Source organism: Pipra filicauda, unplaced genomic scaffold, assembly GCF_003945595.2.
Source record: "Pipra filicauda isolate LSUMZ 115617 unplaced genomic scaffold, ASM394559v2 scaffold50_size3627746_pilon, whole genome shotgun sequence".
NCBI lineage: Eukaryota > Metazoa > Chordata > Aves > Passeriformes > Pipridae > Pipra > Pipra filicauda.
Window position 1 is genome coordinate 1892560 of NW_024104654.1, and position 21556 is coordinate 1914115.

General features: G+C 39.1%; 1 protein-coding gene across 1 annotated transcript in view; it reads left to right on the top strand.

The window, feature by feature from the left end:
* Positions 1–376: 376 nt before the first annotated feature.
* The window catches only part of UBL3 (ubiquitin like 3), a 56270-nt gene continuing 35090 nt past the window's right edge, over positions 377–21556 (top strand). Inside the window, exon 1 of the mRNA XM_027727146.2 lies at positions 377–1357. Coding sequence (XP_027582947.1) covers positions 1331–1357 — 27 coding nt within the window. The 5' untranslated portion in view covers positions 377–1330. The remainder of the gene's footprint in view (positions 1358–21556) is intronic.

The following is a 21556-nucleotide window of genomic DNA, read 5'->3' on the forward strand; positions in this document are numbered from 1 at the left end:
GCCGTCCAAGAGGACAGCGCGGGCCACGCGCTGGGAACGGCACCCGCTGCGGGAGGAGGGGGCTGCGAGGGGCGCACCCGTGAACGCCCCCGAGGAAGCTGCAGCGCCCTTGGGAAAACGCCGATTTACGTGGCGGTCGGGGCGTCCCCGCTGCCCGCCGGGGGAACCGCCGCCGCTGCCGCGGAGCCCCCACAGTGCCGCCCCGCCGACACCGAGGGAGCGCGGCGGGGGTCGGGGGCGCGCCCGGCGGGGCGGGACGGGGCCCCGCGGAGGGCGGGCGGCCCCGCCCCGGCGGCGATCGGAGCCCGGCCGCCTACAAGCCCCATGGTGCCGCGCGGGGCGGCGGCGTGTGACGCGCCGGGAGAGGGGGCGGTGGCGGCGGCGGCAGCGGAGGGTCCGTGTCTCCCCTGCCGCGTCCCCTCGCTCGGCTCGGCGGGCGCCATGTTGGCTTGAGCCGAAGATGACAGGGGGCGGCTGCGGGCGAGGATCGCGCTGAAGGAGCGGCACCTTCGGCTCGTGGCGCGGCTAGCGCGGCTCTTGGGGGGCGCCCGGAGCGGCCGGCGGACGAGGCGGGAGAGGGAGGGAGGGCGGGCTGAAGAGGCGGCGGCGATGCGAGCGGAGAGCTGAGGCTGCGGGAGGCGGCCGCCGTCGAACGCCCCCCGGCCCCCGCCGAGTGCCGCGGGGGAGGGCTCTCCCCTCCGGCCGCCCTCCCTCTCCGGCCCGTGTCCCCGCCGGCGCTGTTGGATGCCGCACAGCGCCTAGGGGGGGCCGCAGCCCGGCGTCCTCCCCAGCGGCCCCGGGCCCACCCCGGCCCTCCCGCCTCCCTGCTCCGCCGACCAGGGCAGGAGCCAGGTCCTGCCTGCGCGCCCGGGTCGCCTGCGCCGGCTGAGGAGGTGACTTGGACGCACTATTATCCCGCGTGAATCATCCCGTCGTCATTTGCCGAGGCTGGGAGAGAAGGCAGAGGGAGAGAAGGGGGGAAAAAGCCCGCACGCAGCTCATGTGGCGGTGTAGTCTTGCTGCCTGGTCTACCTGGCACCGCTGGTGCTGCTGCCGCCGCCGCTGCTGCTGACAGGGATCTGCTGCCATCTCTGGTCTCCCGCTGGCTCCTCCGGTACAGCCTGGCACCGCTGCCCCTGGATATCCCTGCTGTTCAGCCAGCCGCCTTCCCCGCTGCTTGCCGGGCACCTATTTCGCGTAGGGGACGTGGAAGCTGCTGCCTCCGACACTGACACCGGTTTTGTTTCTTGAAGATCTCCGGCGGGCTGCTCTTGGTGCTGCCTTTTTTTTTTTTTTAAGTTCATTTTAAGCCATTTAGGGTAACATCAAAATGTCCAGCAGTGTTCCAGCTGATATGGTGAGTCTTGGACTCTTTATTAGTAGTGTTATTATAGAATAACGTTTATTTCGACCTGTTTTTGGCAGAGAAGATGGAAAGAAGGGTGTGGGAAGAAAAAAACCAAAAAAGTCTCCGTTGCGTATTTAAGGAACATTAAGTTCCCAGTTAATAACCCCCCCTCCCGCCCCAGATGCTGGTTCTGCTTCGCTTTTTGGTAGCGGAGTGGGAGATCTGCAGCGTCGCCTCCTGTGTAGCAAGGGAAGGGGGATACCAGCGCTCCCTTACCTATGGCCGTCAGTACCTGACTGCTCACGCTTGTCTCGTGTAGCACTGCTCTTCAGCACCGTTGAGCATTTTTTGGGGGAAGATAAATCGAAGTAGAACATTTGGGATGAATTGCTCGACACGGTTTTTTCCTTTTTTTTTTTTTTTTTCTTTCTTTAAATACTTCTTAAACTTGACTTGTATCTTGCCGACGCTTTGTCTTCTGATGTTGGTGAGAAGTTAATCTGTTCACTTGCTGCCGGGTCAAGAGCGAGAGAGAAATTCTCGTGGGCTTTATTTTCATGGCGAGGTTCTTTGTGCACTAGCTGCAATCTGGACATTTTTCAAGGGCACTCCTAGTACTTCTTATGGCGGACTGTACTTCAGCTTGTATTGGATACTCGGCTCCGTACATTTAAAATAGGGAGGGATAGCTGGGCATGAGGAGGTAGGGTGAATCAGGTCTGCTAGGTAATCGTCCGTTCAGCACGACTTTCTCCGTTTGTATATTTTTCCATGAATCAGGATATATTTCCATAAATCACTTAATTGGGGAAAAATAAAACGCCAAACTTGTAGCTACAGTTGGGTATGTTAGTTCTTTATTCTTAGGGCAGAATATTTTCGTGTATCTCCGCACGACTGTTCACATTTAAAGGTACTTTCCCCCCACCCCCGAAAGCAGAAGACTTATCTATGGTTTTTTTTTTCCTTTGAGGATGAAGTTCTGTTTTGAGTGTAAAACCTGTCCCGGTAGTGATAACAGTAAAACCGAGTAGCCCTTGTTTCAGTCATACTTATGGCAAGTGGGCTGTTGAAATAATGGTATCATGTTAGTTGCTGACTTTAAGTGTTTCCTTCGCAGCTTTTGTACAGCAGTCACAATGAGTAAATTTTGACCAAAAAACCCCCAAACCAGTAAGATATTGGGGATGATCAAACACGTTTATAAGCTTACTTTTTTTTTCCTTTCTTCTGCCTGCCTTTCTCAAATACTGTAAATAAATTTTGCTTCCCTTGGACGAAAAGACTGATCAAAGGATTTAAAGTCAGAGGCAATAATCTCCTCAGCTATCAGTTCTCACATATTTCTTTTTGGTCTCTCTCTCTGACTGTTAAAGCCTTCTGAACCTCCTTCTTGCTTGCGTGTGGCTGTCTAGCGTTATATCACAGAAATCCTCGCCTTGGCTGTGGAGGATTAGATGCAAATCTCAGTGCTGCTTTTTAAGTTGCCTGGAGGAGTCCCTTGACTGTGACATGAAGCGCACTCCTCTTCCCTCTCACCCTGGGCTGAGCTGCCACCTCCACACTCCTACTAGGTCCTGGCTGCCACTAGGCCTGTAATGTTTTACATTTTCTACAAAAGGTACAGATGTTAAGATAGGTAAAATACAATTTTGATTCTATGAAAACTACTTCCTTCTGTTGTTACAGTGTAATGAGAATACCACTGCCGGGAATAGCTGGGCCTAGTGCTGCTCTGTTTATTCAAATCAGGAAGAAGCTTGTTATACATAGTGATGTTTAAATACTGAGTCATTACAAAAACATTTGAATGAAGATGTTACCAATGACGATAGAATTTAACTGAATAAATAGATATATTCTGCTCTGGATGTATTCTGCCCTGTCTTGGGATCATTTGTCCTTTTTTTTCTGCATTATTAACTGCACTTTCTCTATGAAAGTTTGATGTGTGTTGTGGAAATTCCAGTTATTAATTACAGCTAATAAATATTACTTTATAAAAAGAGTGCTTGAAAACTCATTTTGGGTCTCCTTTTGTCACCATCCTCCATATTTCAAAGGAGGTTGTTCAAGAAAGAAAATGAAATTGCCATTTGTTTACTCTTTAAAAAGGAGCACTTACCAGGCTGTCGCGTTGTTTATATATGTTTTTATTTAATGTAGGATTTTGAAGTTTGCATTTCTCTTATCCACCCACTGTGTAATTTGCATTTGCAAAAAATTGATTTCCCATTTCTTCAGGAGTTGGCATCAGTGTGATGGAGTGTCATGTTATGAAGACTCCATTACACTTAGTAAATCTGCTATGAATTACATAAGTATTATAATAATTATCTTGGAGACTGTTTATGTCAGATTCATGAACTAACCCTCTCATAATAATAATATTGTAATTGCTGCTTCTTAAAAATGTGTTCATTTGTCTTCCTGTCCCACCTTTGAGAATGATGTGCTCTACATAAATTCGTAGTAAATTATCTGATCTTCAGCAAGCTTTGTATTTGTAAGTAGGCATAATTTGACCCAGTCTCCCGTTCTCTGACATTTAGCTGACTTCTTTCCAGAACTGCAGCAGATTTTACCAGCTAACCATTTCAACATCACTTCTTAAATAATTAACACAGTACTTTATAATTTGCATTCCACTAATAAATTGGATAGTGACACACCACATTCCGGGTATTGTAAGTTTGTGGTGCATTATTCCTTGGCAATGTGTGCTACTTACAGGTTAAAACTCCACTCCTGAAATAAAACCTGCTAATATTGACCTCTCTACCTGAGTAGTGTCATTACCTTCATTAGGACTAAACATGTATGGGGCAGTACTTGAAGATTATACTGCATATTTAGAGCCTAATTTGGTTCAATTTTTCACTGGTGACTGTAGTGGCAGCAGGGCACCTTTGATTATGTTCAGTAATTTCATCAGGTAATTTATCAGTTTTACCATTTGTTAGCAGTTAGAGTTCGACTGTGAATAACATCAGGGTTGTTTGCAAGTTGTATTTCTTTTGTAATGATACATAGACATGAGGTGGTTTATGGACTTGTGAAATTAATCACGCTGGTTTTTTGAGTGGACCAAATGAAAATGGTTTGATATTTGTTAAAACACTGTAGCTAACTATTTATAGCTATGAAAAACTCAATTCAGTCAAGAAGTTATTCCTCAATTGAATAATCCCCGTTATTTGAATGGAGTCATCACAAGAATCTGGCAAGCTGCATCTCTGTATTCTGTGTGCCTAAGATACTTCTCCTTCTAGTTACAATTCTTCAGACATCTTAGAATTCCACAGTCTTAGAATTTAAGTCTGCATGACTGAAAAGTATTAACAGTGTCCACTGTTTCCTGTATTTGGTGCATTTTATGTAGGTATGAAAAGGCTCTGCCAGCACTCTCTGGGCAGTTCTTTGCATGCCCTCTGTGTGAGTAGTAACAGAGGGTGATGCTTTCGGCTTGTGGTGGGGTTTTTATTGTTTGTTTGTTTTGCCGTCAGGTTGGGGTTTTTTTGCATTTGATAAACAGCAGAGTGCCAGAATCTGTCAAACAATTAAAGGTTTTAATTTTTTATGTGCACAGCTATTGAATCCGTATGCTATATTAAGAGATGTAGGTGGTATGGGAGAGATTATTTTTAAGAGAACTAAACGTTTGGTGCGAGACAGTTGCAGACATACAAGAGGATGAAGTATAGGGTCTAAAATACTTATATGTTTGGGCAATATTAAAGGGGGTAATAGGTGGAAGAACAACAAATAGAAACCCTGCTCAGTTCACTCCTTGTTAGTGTCAGCATCTTTAATGGAAATGTGTAGGTGCATGTTCTTTTTTAGGAAATTTAATATAGAATGGTGATGAATAGTTTAACATACATAGGGACTTCCTTTTTCATCCATATTAATGCAGGCTAATGGTGGGAAAGGTTGGACTTGTAACTGATGCTGCATCAGTAGGGGAATCTTAGCATCCAAGAATAAGGCTCAGACAGGAAAGATTCAAAGGAGTAGCTGGTTGTATGGCAGCTGAATTTTGTTGTCCACCGTTCAGTCTAAACAGTCATTTAGGAATAATACATGTACTTTGTTCACTGATAGCATTTTAATGTATTGGAACAAAATGTGAGAAGTCAGGCATCTCTGTTCTTCTGTTTTAGCTGCTTTTCTTTTTGCCTTCAGTAGATCCTTTTTCTGGTTTTGAAAATTAATGTATTCCTAGTAGCCTCTGTGCTTAACAGTCATAAGTTAGTCCCCTACTTTTTTTAATAATAAAAGTCTAATTATTCCTCTGTATTTTTGTAACCCCCCACATGTTGAAAGTTCATTACATTCTATGATCAAAATAGCTCATCGAGTTTTTCTGTATGGATATTTTTTCCTTCTCCTTTTTTATTTTTCACAATTGTTTGCTGATTGTAACAGATAGGAGTAACCTATTTTTTGCCATTTTCAAGTGTTTGTTTTGGGTTTTTTGCCTATTCTTGGAAAAGGAATTGGTGGGATCTGTGTTAGAAAGAACAGCTTGAAGAAGCTTCTTCCTGACTGCCTGTATATTGAGCCAATATGTAAGCCGGTTGAGCTGTTGTGTAGCATATTGCAGTGCTTCTTGTAACAAAATGAAGAACCTCCTTCTTGTTATCTGTAGCAGTGGCCAGGGATAAACTTAGCAAAGCTGATGTTGAGTGTATATAGTTGGGTATACTCCAAAATGATTTGTTTTTATCATTTCCCCCACCCACGTGTTTTTGTTTCACAGATTAAAAAATGTCATACCTATTTATCTAAAAACCAAAAAGAAACATCTTAGTAACTACTGACGTTTTATTTATGGTATTGTAGTAGAAACTTTGTAACATACTAACACATTAAAGGTACTCTGAAACAGTGTTTGCTTGTCCTTCATCTCATTTGCTTTGGGACTGAGCAGCTGCAACCTGTGGATGAGAGGCTGGGCCTTGGTGCAGCTCTGTACTTCAGATGGAAGCGTAGGCTGGTGGTGTAAACTGTTCCTTCCTTCCTGCCACCCACCCTTGTTGTTGTTGTTACCTGAATTGGTTTCTCTTTGCTTTTGTTGTCTCACTCCATGAAATACTGGAGGGCGCATATACTGAAGGACATTCAACTCCTCCCTTGTTGGGAATGCTGGGAAGCCAGCAGTAGCTGCTGGCAGGTTCCATCAGGACTGAGAGACAAAACCCAAATGCTGAGTATATCTGAGTGTGGTAAAATGATCACATCTACAGCAGGAACTCAATTCTGCACGTTAAAAAATTTACAAACAGCATCTGTGGTAAATGGACAGGTCAGTCAGGGCCTGAATGGGGACAAATTGCACTTGTTAGGTGTGGAATTAGGGACAACTTTAGGTATGTGTAGTCTGTGTTTCAACTTGGAGCTTGTAACTACTGTTTGTGCATATATAAACCTAAATTTTAGATCATTCAAGGCCCACATCTCACTTCCTTGGCTTGGCGTAAGGCAGTAGTAGGAAGTTAGCCTGGCTGAATGTGGTCCTTGCAGCAGACTTCATAAGCAATGCTTTCATGATACTGTAAACAAAATGACTATGGGCATGCTTTGCTGCTTTTTTTTTTGAGAGTTCTTCCTAAGTGCAACTTTTGTTGAAAGCCATGATCATGGTATTTTCAGTCAGTGGGATTTACTTGTTTTATATTTCTGGTCAGATTTGCTTCTCAGTAAAAGTCAGAATGTAAACTTTTGGTGATGTCTGTATATCTGCATATACAGTAGTGAGCAGAACGGAGACCTCAGACCTGACTCAGCCTGTGAGTGCTACACTAGCTTGCAGGAATCCAGAAATATCTGGAAAGTGACTAATCATTCTTGTGGTTTTATGTAAAAGAGATAGTACAGCTTATTTTCAGTCTCTTCTGAGGACAGTATTGGATCCACTAGCTTGGTTATTCTGAGTATGGTGAAAGGTGTTGCTGCCGAGCAGTACTCTTTCTCACATTGTCTGTTTTCACAGCAATTAATTGAGGCTACTGAAGTAGCAAGCCTTCCCTGCCACAATTTTGCATGCATAAACTTTAGCTCATCATGATTATTAAGGGATTATGACTGAGTACGCTGATTTCATTTTAGAAGTTGTTGAAAATGAGCAGAATGTCAATAAGAAATTTTAATGTCATTATTCTCGTGTCAAATCTAAACTTTGAGACCCCAGCTCTTCACCAGTTTCGACATAATTTAGAAATCTGTCTTTTTGTGTTCAGTTATTGTTAAAAATTATCCTGTAAATTCTTCTAGAAGGACAGCCTTTAATTTTTGACAGCTTCTGTTACACATAATGTTGCAGAACATCTTAAAGCAATGACTGGAACATTTTTCACTTGGTATACCTCCAGACAAATAGAAAGTCACAGATGTACCGCTAAGTGTTGCAAGCACTGATGGTGAGGAAAGACTGAGAGAAGGAAAGCATGAATAATCAAGACCCTGCAAGAACTGGTAGAAGAAGAGGTTACTGAGACATCGGTTGAGGTTCTGCAAACAGCATTGTGCACTTCAATATTATGGGTTTTTTTGTATCTGAAAAGAAATTTAAAGGGGGAGAAAAGATGCTAAACAAGCTTTCTAACAATGTAGATAAATTATGTAGGAGGTCTGTTTGTTTTTGAGAGCAATACTTAAAGAAAAAGTTAAGACCTTCTTATTTGTAGGTCTGTTGTGCCTCAAAGGTATAGTTCTGCAAAAATACTTAAATGTTGCAGCTTACAACTCTTATATATTTGTGGAAATTTAGTGTATTTTGTGGTCACTAACTGGAAATGTGTTTAGCTGCTTGACAGAGGATGAATTTATTGCCACTTGTAAACTATACACAGTGAAGGCCTGCTCTCAATTCATAGTAAAACTTTGCAAGTATATTAAAAATCTGATTAAAAAAGTAGTACATTTCCTACAAATAGTAACTGTGTATAAAATGAAAATTTGGCAGATTGCACAACTGTGATACTACCGTCGGTGTCTTACAGGGGTTTTTTTCTACTTTCTATAAAGAAATGTGAAAATAGTTTGCCAGTGGCAGGATTACGTTTGTGGGTTTGTTTTGGTTTGGCTACTCACTTAAAATTATTTGGGTGATTCAGTTTACAGTTAAATGGAAAGCTTGTGGCAGAGTTTAGCTGAGTCTTTATTCCATGACACTGTTGTTATGGAGACAAAAATAAACAAAAAACTCTTTTGAGTTTTATGTATCTGATACAGACTAACCAAGTAAAACCAGAGATCTGTCTTGGGCTTTGGTAGCTTTGGTTTCACTGCTACTGAATAAGAAATCTGTGCCTTAGTGGGACGTAGGTACCAAAACGATACTTCCTGTTCAACTGCAGGGATGCAATCTGGAGATGTTTGTGTTGGTGTCTGCCTACTGTGACGCTTTCAGTCTCTCTTGAGGGCTGGCACAGGTTACTGTTCAGGCCAGTCTAATTTATGTCAGTAGCTTGGGCCACTGCTGAGGAACAAAGGTGGTCTTATTGTGGAGTGCTCTTTAGCTGCAGCTGAGGATCTGGATTTTGATCTGTGAATCTATTGACCATTTGAATGGGAATGAAAGCTTAGCTCTTTTTTTTTTTTTAAGCGTGGTCTTGAGCTCTTCTGTAAGCTCTGTGATCTTCATTATGCAATATTAACTGTTTCATGTTGCATAAGAAATTATCTCAAGCACTTGATAAAAGTGGGAGACCAATTTCAAAATAAACACAAGGAAGCTATATGTGTTTTTCTTTGAGATTGAAAAGAAGAATATGTTTCATCTCAAAAAGAATAGTACTTCAAAGCCATATACTGTAGCATTGGTTCGTATCTCCTCAGCTAAGTTAGGATATTGTAATGCTTTGTGGTCTGGCGGAGATCCACATCACCATAATCTGTTTCTGATACTTAACATATATATACTCTAGATGGTACTACTTAATCTGTCCCCAGAATCTAACGTATGTTTTTAATATAGAGAAATAATGGAATAGTGATAAAATAGTGAAGTGCAGTGCTAATCAAATATCTTTCATAGCTGAGGTTGTAAATTGAGGATTCTTTTCTTAGAAGTAGATTAGTGCCAATCTACATGTGAATATATGTGGCATATACTAGTAAGTCTCAGGAAACTTATTATAAGTTACATTACTGTAAAATAGTTCTTCTAAAATAGCAGTCCCTTTCAGTATTTATTTTAAAATTAAATATTGTCTTACATGTTTTAGACATGCTTACCTTTTATATACTGTAAGAGAGTAACTAGAAAGCTTTGTATGCTTTTAAAGTCTGAAGTACCTAGTTGCAGTATTTTCTTTTAATTATAGAATTCATATTTTATGGGCAGTAACATCAAAATAAAGTTAGTTTTTTAAATAGTGTTGTGTGTTTGATGCACAACACATTACTTAGGGCATATTAAATGTGAATATTTATGTCATTTTTCCTGTGAATGAATATGCTTTTAATCTGTGCAAATGAGTTACACATCATAACAGCTGTGCAGTCACTTCTGAATCCAGGTTATTGATCTGTGATGGAAACAAGCTTGATTGGACTTGCATGTTTTACTGATTTATACTTTGCAAGCTTGTATAGCTATTTTTGTCAATAAACCCCAAACTCTTAGAAAGCTTTATTAAAATGTTTTAGGAGTGTGGAATAAATCCCCATTTGCTAACTCCATATGATTCAGTGATAATGAAGTTAACATGAAATCACACACAGAATTCCAGTACCCATATTATAACACATAAGTGTTGATGAGGATGTAGTATATGTTTATTAGAATAATTAAAAAACTGTTCTCTCAATAGAGTTGTGTACTTTCTCTTATGAGAACTTCCTATGTTTTTGCTTGCATTAATTTTCTGGATTTTACGTGCTGGACTGCAGTGTCCTATACTTAGCAGGACTCGTTGTGGGAAGGCATCATGGGTTTTGTTCCAAAATATACTGTAATGTGTATTCTTTATGCTGTGGATTTCCAAGAAAAGCTGTTTTAAAGACCACCTGTATAATTCAAAGATATATTAAGTATTTTATGCAAGGTCAGTTCTGTGCTAGTTCACTTCAAGCGCAAATCCAAAGGAAGGAAAGCTTTTATCTCAAAAAAAAAAAGTTAGAAATATGCTAGCAAGTATTTCTAGTTGTCTAGACAGAAGACTGGGGTTTTAAGGTACAATGTATTAGGTCTGGCACTAAGGGAACAGCTTGTTACCGAGATATTTGACTTTGTCTTGAGCATCTCATTTTCATAACTAATGGCAAGGTGACTAGGAGCTCTTATTAAAGAGGAACCGCTACTGGGTTTGGTTTCTGTCTACTTACTGCCTCTGGCCAGTATATTTCCATGAGAATCAGGATTTCATGTAAGCCTGAAAATGAGTAGGTTTTTTTTTTTAATTACATATATTTAAAATTATTTGGAGTTTCAAAATAGCCACTGTAGTGGGTGGAATGCTAGGTAGACTGTAAGTGGGGTTGTAATGAGTGCTCTGGTGGAAGTGGCCATGGGTGATTGCCAAATTGTCTTAGTTTGGAGAAGGTCATGTTGGGGTTGTTTCTTCTCACTAGGAAGGGAGAAGGTGGTTCAGGGGATAGCCAAGGAAATCCCTATGGAGGGATGCAGTGCAGTTGCAGTGTATTTCTTTTTCGAGCATTCTCAGGCAGGCACTTGATGATCCTAGCTTATGTGCTCCTTGCACTTAGCTGCAGGAGGTAAGTAGGAGTTGGAAAGCTTTTGGTGGGGAAGTTTCGATGTGGATGGACTCCAGAGCCGCAGCTGTAACTTTCCTTGAATTAACTATGAAGAATGGGAAATCTCTCTTAATCGAGCCTGGTGCTATTTTTAAGCTGACCTTGTCTTTCAGTACAGATTTTGTGGCTTTTAAGCAAATACAGTTTATCTTGTATGTTTTGCTATTGTGAGTATGGTGTATGTGCCATAGCACTATGTATGTCATACATGGAAAACTCATATTAAGAGGGAACTCCTTCCACTTTTAAAATGAAGTACAAAATCAGTCCTAAATACCTGACCGTTCAACAGTATTTATCCATCCTATGGTATAAATGCTTAATTGTCTCTTCTTCCAGAACCAGGTGCTTTTCCCCCTCACCTTATTCAGCACATCCTTATTGTTCAGAGACTGGATCAGTGTCTTACCTTCCTGTACTGCTCAAAATTTTCTTGGAAGATAAGTCTTAATCTTCCTGTGATACTAGTCTCATTAATAAGCATTTAATAAAAATCCATTACTTTTGGAAAATCTGTGGGAGAAGAGTTTATTATTTATCAAAAATTGTGGATATTGTGGAAATATAGTTTCACTTAAATATACTCCTTATGCTAGATGACTCTGCAGCAGAGTTGCAGGGAATAAAATCCAACAGTTTCAAGTGCAGTTAGCCAAACAAAATTCAAACAAGATCAAGACTTTCTTGTTGTGTTGTTTTGGGTTTTGTTTTGTTTGTGTGTTTGTTTTTATTTTTGTTTGGTGTGGGTGGTTTGGTTTGGGTTTTTTTGGTGGTGGTTTTGGTTGGTTGGTTGATTTTTTTTAATGACATTTTATATTTTAGCTAAATTTTGTTGATATTTCTCAAGCCAGTGCTGCTCTGGTGCATCTTCTATGCCCGTCAGTCTAGATTGTTCAGAGCATGACTGTACTGGCATTTGTTAAGCCAGTGTGCTCTTTGCTGATGTGAAGGGTTTATTCCAAAAGAGTTCTTGTGGACAGTGAGTTAATTATAATGAGGCAAAAATCAATAAAATATTTATACCCTGAGATGTGCTCCAAGAACATTTGGAGAAAGGTTGTAACTATATTAACGAGTTGTAAATAGCAAGTTCTGAGGCTAATGCTTTAGGGGAAGCTGGTTTTCATATCCGCTTTATTTAGGGTTATGTTAGATTTCTTTCCACTCTTATTATTGTTTGAGAATCACATGGTTTTGTTGAAGTGCTTTTGTTGATCTTGCAAACAGCCTGAGAATCTGAGCACTTTATTATCAATTATTGCCTTAATGTAGCTGTCAATTTTCATTTGCCTACTTTTCAAATAGCATGCTCTCAGTTTAAATCTGAAACAATCTTATGAGAAGGAAACAAATCCACAGCAATTTCTCATGTTCAAGGATGTGGGGATTTAGTTTTATTCTTAAATTATCTTGCTTAAATTCTGTATTAATTTTTTTTTTTTTTTTAGGAAATTAAATGTAAGAAAGACAACTTGTCCTATCCGTAGAGCACAGAATGATTTTCAGTCAATGCTTTTATCTGCAAATGTGCTGCTTGGTAAATTTCAAAGTCAGCTTTGAAAAAAACCCAACTCAACAGACAAGTAACAAAGTGAATAATTCAGAGTGCTGACGAGTGCCAGATAAGGCAGAGTGTAGGTAGTTTCCTGCCTTTCGTAGTTGATTCTGCTGCTGCATGTCAGGCCTGACTTTGATGCTTAGGTGTCATAGGTTATGAATTTTATTTATAATGAACATGTGGTTAGGAGGTGATTTTGTTCCCTTTAATTGCTCTCTTCGGGAAAGAAGAAAAAAGAAACTTCTTGGTTTATCTTGTAGTTCTTAGCATATAGAAATGCATACCAGAGGTAAAGAAAATTGGTGTAGTTAGTACAGTTTTGAAGTTGGTTTTCTTTTTTTTTTCTTTCACTAGACTTTTTTTGCAGGAAATGGAAGATGGAGAATTATACTTGAATAGACTAAGCATTTTTTCCCGTCTTATATGACATCATAGTTTTTCTTGTAAAATCAGATTGTAATGTTCCAAAAAATGGGATACAGTTTTTAGGAAGAACCATAGCTCTTTCTTGGGAGTTTGAAATTTCCTATACAAAAATCACTTACTCAGAATCAAAAAATATAGTAGTCTTATATTTTTGTTCTGTCTTTAACTTTTGGGTAAAGCCAGCTGGTTTTTTTGGGGTGCTCTGTTGGAAGCTGTATTGGCTCACTGTAGGTGTCTGTGGAGCTGTTGGGATAGGGAAGAAAAATCTTTTGAATTGTTTCAAAGTAGTTCTTGCTGGGTGGCTGAAAAAGATGACATTCACTTTCCAATGTAGGCATTTTAGACTACTGCAGCAGTTTGTAGGATGGGTGGTGGTAGCAGCTGAAAGGAGTACAGGGAGAAGACAAATAATGATTACACAACCATCTAGTGACAAAGGTACAGATGCTGAACATATCAAGTGTCAAAGCCATCAGGCTTATTTATGAACAGTAATTTGCTGTACAAGCACAATGGGCTGCAAGAAACAGTCAAGAAGTCATCATAATTTTCTCTTACCTTGCATGGGTTTTGTGCTTGGAGTGATTAAATGTCATTTAATTAAGTTTTTAATGTGTCAATTGATAACACATTTCTGATGGACACCCTTGCCCTTTCTCTGCCTGCCAGGCACAAACATATCCAAATCCATCTCTTAATATTTGTATTTTCAGTATTGCTGCAGAATGTAGATAGAAAAGCAGTGTGTGTTGCTTTGCCGGGTGGAAAAACTATTGAGATGTGTCTGTGTAAACATTATCTCACCTTTTGGCAAAAGTCTTACATTACCAAATACAGGCTTTAAAGCAGTAAGGCTTCAAACACTTAATTCAGCTGCCTTAAACATGGCATCTAATGCCAGTGTGCACATGCCAACATGTCCAGGATGTTCAGAGAGGACTGGCAGCAATAACACAAGAGTTCCAGGAGAACCATGCCCTACCAGGAGGTGCAACTGCTCTATATGAAGGGAATATTTCACAGCACCTGAAAATAGCACTATATATATATATTTAGGTAATTCTTTTGAGCTGTTAAGAGTTTTGTAAAACCTCATTTCCTATCCTTTCATACTGGTTTTTGTTAGGTTGTCGTTTCTTAACTGAAATTCATTAAGTAGTGCTTCAAAAATCATTACATTATTTAATTTACAGTAAATCATGGTTCTGACAGCTTTGTTATTTTCTACAGAAAACTCTCACATCTGCAGTTGTGAACACTGCAAAGGAAAGAAAATTTTCTGGCATTCAAAATACATTGCTGTCATTTTAGTGTACCAGATTTTCTAATTACAACTCTATGGGAATAGCAGTGTAAAACTGCTTGTAGTGGTGAAGTAGGTACAGTGTGATTGCAGATCTTTGCCAAGCATGACCCAGTCTAAGCTGTTGCACACAGCATGTTAACAAGAAGAAAATGGAAGTTTATACACATTATCACTGTAAATTTAAAAGTAATTTAAGTTATCAAACAAATGACAATTTAGTTAATTTTGAACATTTTTAAACACACTATCCATCTTCATCATAATCTGTTGTGTAAAGTTGGATTTGAATGGTCTGTTTTAAAAATCACAGCAAAAATGGTGGTGTGTTTTTCCCTAGGTGTGTAATCACACCTGTGGAGCGGGAGAGAAAGAATACTGTCTTTACATGTGCTATGTTGATAATACTGAATTTTTTATCTTGCAAAGAAAGATATGGATTGTTTGGGTTTGGGTTTTTTTTATATTGGATTAAAAGAAAGAGGCTTACTACTTTAAGCTTGACAGGTCTCTCTTGACATTTGGCCTGACATATTTGCCTGAAATTTTGCCTGAAATTTTGGCCTCAAGATATTTCATATCCACAGAGCAGAAATGGATGAGTGAGTTGAAAAATTGTGCTTACATAATTAGATAATGAAGATTCTTTGGTATTATGTAAGGTATAAATGTAGAGAAGCTTGTTATCATTGCCCTAGCAAGGTTTCTGTTGTATACTGGAGTAAATTTCACGCCTGTATTTTGATAAATACATTTTATGTTTATAGTTTGGAGGGCAGCTTTTGATACTTGTGTATTGTGTTATGAATTGAATTATGAATTGAATGAAGCCTTTGTGCTGTGTTTCATAGTAGCACTTTTGTCTTGAGTTTTGAAACATTAGTTTTGTGTGTATGGTGCTTCTTCATTGGATCTTTGTTGTTGCTAGTTTTGTTTTTTTGTTTTTTTTTAAATTCAAGGTAGAAATCTAATGGTCATAAAATTAAACCTTTCCAGCATAAATTGTTGTGAAATTGTTGCGCAAGTTATTTTGCTTCATGTGTTGAAGAATTTCATGTAGAGGAATCTTTATATGGTATTTATATCTAAATATAGTCTTCGTTCCTTTGACAAGAATAGTCTTTGCAGTTTTGCTTTTAGCAGACTTCTTTTGGATGGCTAGATTCCATTACTGAGGGATTAATGAAAAATTGACAAAGAAGTATTGATAGATTGGGAACCTTGGAAGTAACACTTGACCTGAAGAGTCAGATTATTTTTCTTTTTTAAAATCATTTTACAGTATAAAGAAGCAAAGAACTAGCAGTCCACAACTATATTTGTTCAACTCCATTTTCTGCTGTGGATAAATGGGCTGTTACACTTTATAATACAGCCTCTATTTGTGGATGAGTGTATCACGATTGTTGAATGCAGGCAGTTTGTTCAGAAGACTTTTATTGTTCAAACTAAGCTGAAAATGATCTGTAGGATAAAGCTGTAACATAGTTCTGAATTTCCATGTTTGGAAAGCATTATATTGCCAAATCTGCGCACATGTCTTTGTTTAATTATATTTCCTTTCCTTTGAAGATTGATGGTTAATAAATTACATATCTATTAATAGAACATGCACAATATTCTATTAAATATTAAATTTTAGGGTTTAATTTAGATAGGAAGAGAATTTCCACCCAATGTAATGTATTAAAGAGGTCAGTCTACGTAACTCTTGTGGGCCCTGAAGTAAGTAGCATGCACATTTGTAGCATCAGTATGCTTCTTATTTAGGGAGAATTGACTGCCTAATCTGTAGTGACAGATATTTGAATTTTGTAAGTTTAATAATTATAGAATCATAGAATAGTTTAGATTGGAAAAGACCTGCAAGATCATCAAGTCGAACTGTTAACCGAGCACTGCCAAGTCCACCATCTAAACCATGTCTCTAAGCACAACATGTACACATCTTTTAAATACCTCCAGGGATGGTGACTCAACCACATCCCTGGACAGCCTGTTCCAGTGTTTGACAACCCGACTGTGAAGAATTTTTTCCTAATATCCAGCCTAAACCTCCCCTGATATGTGTTCACATTTCTGTTTTGGAAATGGTCAAGTCTCTGTAAATGAGCAAATGTATTATTCAGACATGTAGAAATATTATAGGTTTTAAAAATTAGAATGAAGAATTGCAGTTAAGTAGTTATGTTGTGTTTCGCTTTCTTTTTTAAATTGATGAAAGACAGGGCTATGCTACTTTAGCTTGAGCCCATGTTGAGCTTGTTTTTTTGTGTCATTGAACTTGCTGCTTAAGAGTTCACAGGACTGACAGACTATTATTTCCAAGTTTAAGAAAAGTCTCTAATATAAACGAATGGTTTTTTTAGAGGATACCTTCACTTCTTCCTGTACCATGTGAAGAGGTTAAGACTTTGATTTATGAAATAATAGAAGGGAATGATACTTGTTATTTATAACAAACAAATCTCTTTTTCCCTCAAACCCTGATATAAAACAAAGATAACAGCATTACTCTTTTCTTTGGTTACATGGCATGACATTCCAAAGCATATATGTAGAAGGCAACTTTGTAGCTATGTGAATATGGGGAAATTTTTTATTGTTTGGTTTTTTTTTTCTTAAGCAATATATTATTTAGGCTTTTTTTGCTTGGTATGCCTCTAACTTTTTTGCTTGAGGTACAAGGAAGTATCCTTAAAACTCCTTACTTCTCTGAGCATGGAATTTTTTTTTTTTCAGATAACAAAAGTACACAATGGGATATAATCTACGTGGTTTTTGTTCTAAGCATATGTATGTGCACTCCAATAAATGCTTGGTTTTGTTTCATCTGAGAATTATTTTAAGGGTTTTTAAATATTGTATCTCAATTATGTTAAAAAATTATATTTGGAGACTGAAGCAAAGACCAATTTCATAACCTGTGCCACCATCTGTTAAATACACCAGAAGCTTATTTTTTTTCCTGGATGAGTTTAGCCAGCTGTCCATTTTGCACTGTTGCCCGGATGGAGGCGTGCATTTTAGAATAACACAGTAGGCTTTCTGTCAGTTGACAAAAAGCTTTTTTATTTTGATCTGAGACTCCTTTAGCTTGTCTGACACTTCCTTATATTTAGTCTCTGGCTGAGGAATGTATTTGAAACCATTCCCCTGTTGCACTCCTGTAGTCTGTGCTTTCATCTTCTCCCACTTAGGTCTGGAGCTGCTCCACAGGACGAGACATGTGCCATGCCAGCGAACCCTCTGCAAGACATGTGGACGTATTTGCTAATGGCAACCCAAAGTCCATTTAATCCTATTGACATCCAGCCCACGTGGCATTCAGTTAATCTGTCAGACACTCTCCTTGCTTTATCTGACCCTGTGAGATGATACAGCAACCAGCTCTTCGCTGACTGCAATTTAGAACTGGCTTTAATTTTAAAACATAGTTTTAGGAATTAATTTTCTGACCTCTGTGGGAATTTTGCTTTTTTTTAAATTGTAAAATAATGCCTTAGTAAAATATAGGAGAAGTCAGTTGAAGAAGCTACCTGAGGCAGTGCACTGTATTTTGTGATTTGGATTTCTGTGAAATACATTGTGTTCTGTGTATGATCGCTCACTTGTAGAATAGCAGAGCTCGTTTCATTGTCTCACTCTATTCTGTCAGGTTGAGACTGTTGGGCTGGGAAAGGGTTTGGCTTCACTTTGTGTGGAAATCCTTGTTTGCCTATTCTTCATCGCTGTGTTAGCTAGAGGTGTCTGCACCACTTAAAAGCATGAAACCTCTGAATTCAGTGTTGTGTATGAATACCCCAGTATATTCTTGTCCTATCCAACTACATTTTCTGATCTTCTCAGAACATCAGCACTGTTTTGGTACAGCTTGATGAAGTAGCATTTTGCTGTGTCTCTGAAGTGTAGATATGCCCATGAAACAGAAACAGGAATTTGTTGCTATTGTATGGAGTATATCTGGATTACTAATCTAGCTATGGTATCAAAATACTTGAAATGTTTGCTTTCCTTATGTGCATGTGTCAATTGGATAAACTGAACGTGAGAATTAATTGCATCCAGTCTCTGCCGTTTGTACATAGTTTGCTTTGGCTTAACTTTATTGGCCCAGCTCATCAGAGGCTTATTCTAGGAAGATCAAGGGCCTCAAATCTAGGCTTTTAAAATCTCCTTTGCCCCAGCCCTTGTCTTCAAAATCTCACTGGAAGCTTTGTAGCTAAACCCAGAATATATAAGGTGATCGCAAGACAGTTCATTTATCTGTGTTCCTGGCAAGTGGACAGCCGAACCAAGCACTAAATGCCTTCATTCAAATGTTTTGTTGAACCAGTAGACAAAATAGTGCTGTAAGCTCTGTTTTGGCAATTCGGTGTCTCCTTCTACTTTCTCATCTAGTCATTATGTCTGGACAGGATTAGCCATGTAATACTTGCCCTCCGCTGGCCATGCTTCCACCATGTCCTTATAGTAGGATTTAGTTAGTGGTCCTGCTGCCCAAAGAAGAATTGACCACTGGGTGATTTGAGGGAGTAGTAATCTACCAGAAATTTCCCCAAAGCTTTTCCTTATGTCCATCTTAAAACCACTCTTCTGATGATAGTAGTTTTACTAGATCTGACCCCAGCAGAGGGGGGAGAGTGGGACCATCCCTTTCATTGATAGCCTGCATTCACAGAAGTCCAGATGTAACAGGAAATGCACACTCTTTATGAAAAGACCAGCTAGCTGAATGTTAGAGATCCAAGCGTGCTTACATTTATGTAACCACCACTGTACTGAGACAATGCCAATCTCCAAGCAGGATCATAGCAATGAACATAGCTTAAAGGATTAGTTGCTTGTCAGGCAAAACAGAAGCACTCTTTTATTTTTTTTTATTTATTTCGTGAACTGAGTTTGAATAGTGAAAGGTACATGAATACCTAAATAGTCTTCATTTTAAGTAGTTATTGCTGTTATAAACTTCCGATGGAATTGAATTACCAAGAAGAGAATTAAGGAAATAAATTTCTTTCATTTTAATGCCTTTTTGATACAGTATTTACTCACTTCCTTCTCATATTCTGAGTGCCGTATTTATCAGACATTAATCTCCCTACTGATGGTGTTTTCTGTGTGTGGGAAAATAAATCAGAGGAAGGGTGAGAAATCTGTAGCAATAAAAATCTGTTGGTCTGACAGAGGACATGAGTTTTAATAAAGCTATAATATGCACGTGTGTGGGAGGCATTGGAGGTGTTCATCTCTTCCTGTAAAATGTTTTTTTGTTTTGTTTAGCCCTTCAGCTATCGGTTGTAGTAGTGAAGTAGTGGTATAAACTGTTAAGGTAGGGTAGAAGATTTTTTCTTTTTAAGTCTTGGAGTCTCATAGAAAATTTGTGAGTCAGAAGTTGTTATGCAGGGATATAGTCCTAGACCCATAATAAATTACCTTTCCAGAACTTATTAGTAGGGCTTAAACCTGTTGGTGAGGCTGCAAAATGGGGTCTTTGAAGCTCTACTCAGTTTTACGAGTGCTTTGGTATATGGAATGTGTTTAATACAAATGGTATTTAAAAGTAAGAAAATTCATATTTCTAGATCGTTGACTCTTAAGGTTAGAGAAGACCTCTGAAGGTGTGTCGCCCAAAGCAGAACTACCTGTGATGGTGACTCAGAGCAGGGCTAACCTCACACTTCAATCACGCTGCTCGAGCCTTGTTCATTGGAGTTCTCTCTGTGTCAAAGATGCCAATTCTGCTGCCTCTCAGGGCCAGAGCTTAACCCACCTTCACTGGGAGGGTGCATCTGCATGTGCAGTGGGAATTTTCCTTGCTACAGTTTGTGACTATCAAAATGCTACAAAATGCCGTTAGTATCGATACTTTAGCTCTTTGAAACCATCCTACATCAGAATTCCCTGTATTTTAAACTCTGTAAGTGATGGATATGGCATCTGTAGCAAATAGGGAGTTTGCCTGTGCATAGGAGTTTGAAGAGACACCTGTAAGGTTTTATCAGAATAACCTATCATTCTTCATTCCCAACTTCTCTACATTGAGGTGTTTGCCCTTATTGATAGATAGAATGGTTATGATTGTATAGATTTGTATTGAAAATCAGGCTTACATGAAATATCAACAAAAAGGTCCATCTCAGTTTCTTAGGTGTAAGTAGGAAAGTAAATTTATATTTTGGATTAAGAGGGACTTAAAAATAACAAGACACTTCAACTGAAGCTAGATAGCTAAATAGGAACAAAGAAAAGAATTCTTCCCAAATGCTGAACAGGCCATTTTGTGTGTGAAGCTTTGGAGAGGAGCAGTTGATCAGATTTTTGTAAGGCAAAAGACAATAAACAGAGAAAAGTTTACTCTCTTCTTTGCTGTTTGTAATGGGGAAAAAGTACTTTAAAAATGTATGAACAATGTTATGTTCTTCCATCCATCTTTTTGGGTCAGCAGTTAACCTTTTTTTCCTTGCATGTATAGTAACCCACGTTTTGTTCACTTATATACTTTGTTTAATGTGTTTGGGGTTTTTTTTGTTCCATTGGTTTTGGTTTTGTTTTAGACTTTATTTTAACATCTGCATCAGGCTACTGAAAGAAATAAATACAAAGAGAGGAAAAAGAAACCAGCAAATATCTTACTTAATCTGAATGGTGTCAGTGATACTAAAAGATGTGGAAATTGTGTTTTAAGTAGTTCTCTGAAATGCTGCGTTGCATATGTTTCATAAATTTTCGAAAAGAGATATTGCAAGAGAAGTTCTCATCTGTGAAATATGCATCCTGGTGGAATTTGGTGCTGGAAAAGAGGAAGGTTTGGAACAGAATATTGCTCTTTGCTTTTGTTATCAAAGAGGAAAGGGGCCTCAGTTAGTGATGATCTTGTCTGGACAAACGTGATGTGTGTTTCGCTCTCCTGTGTTTCACTTGAATGTTCACACTGTCGCTGTACCTATAAAACAAAAACTCTTTTATTTGAATATCTGTTCCCCTGGCTTTATTTATGAAAACCCCTTCCGTTTTCTGAAGCATGGTAAAACACAACTAATGTTCTTAGTTTAATCCTGCAAGGCCACTGGGACCTGTACTCCTCGGGATAATGTCACATTAAATGTGACCAATACCTCCCTCTGTATGCTGTCAAGCAGTGTCATCCTTGCAGCAG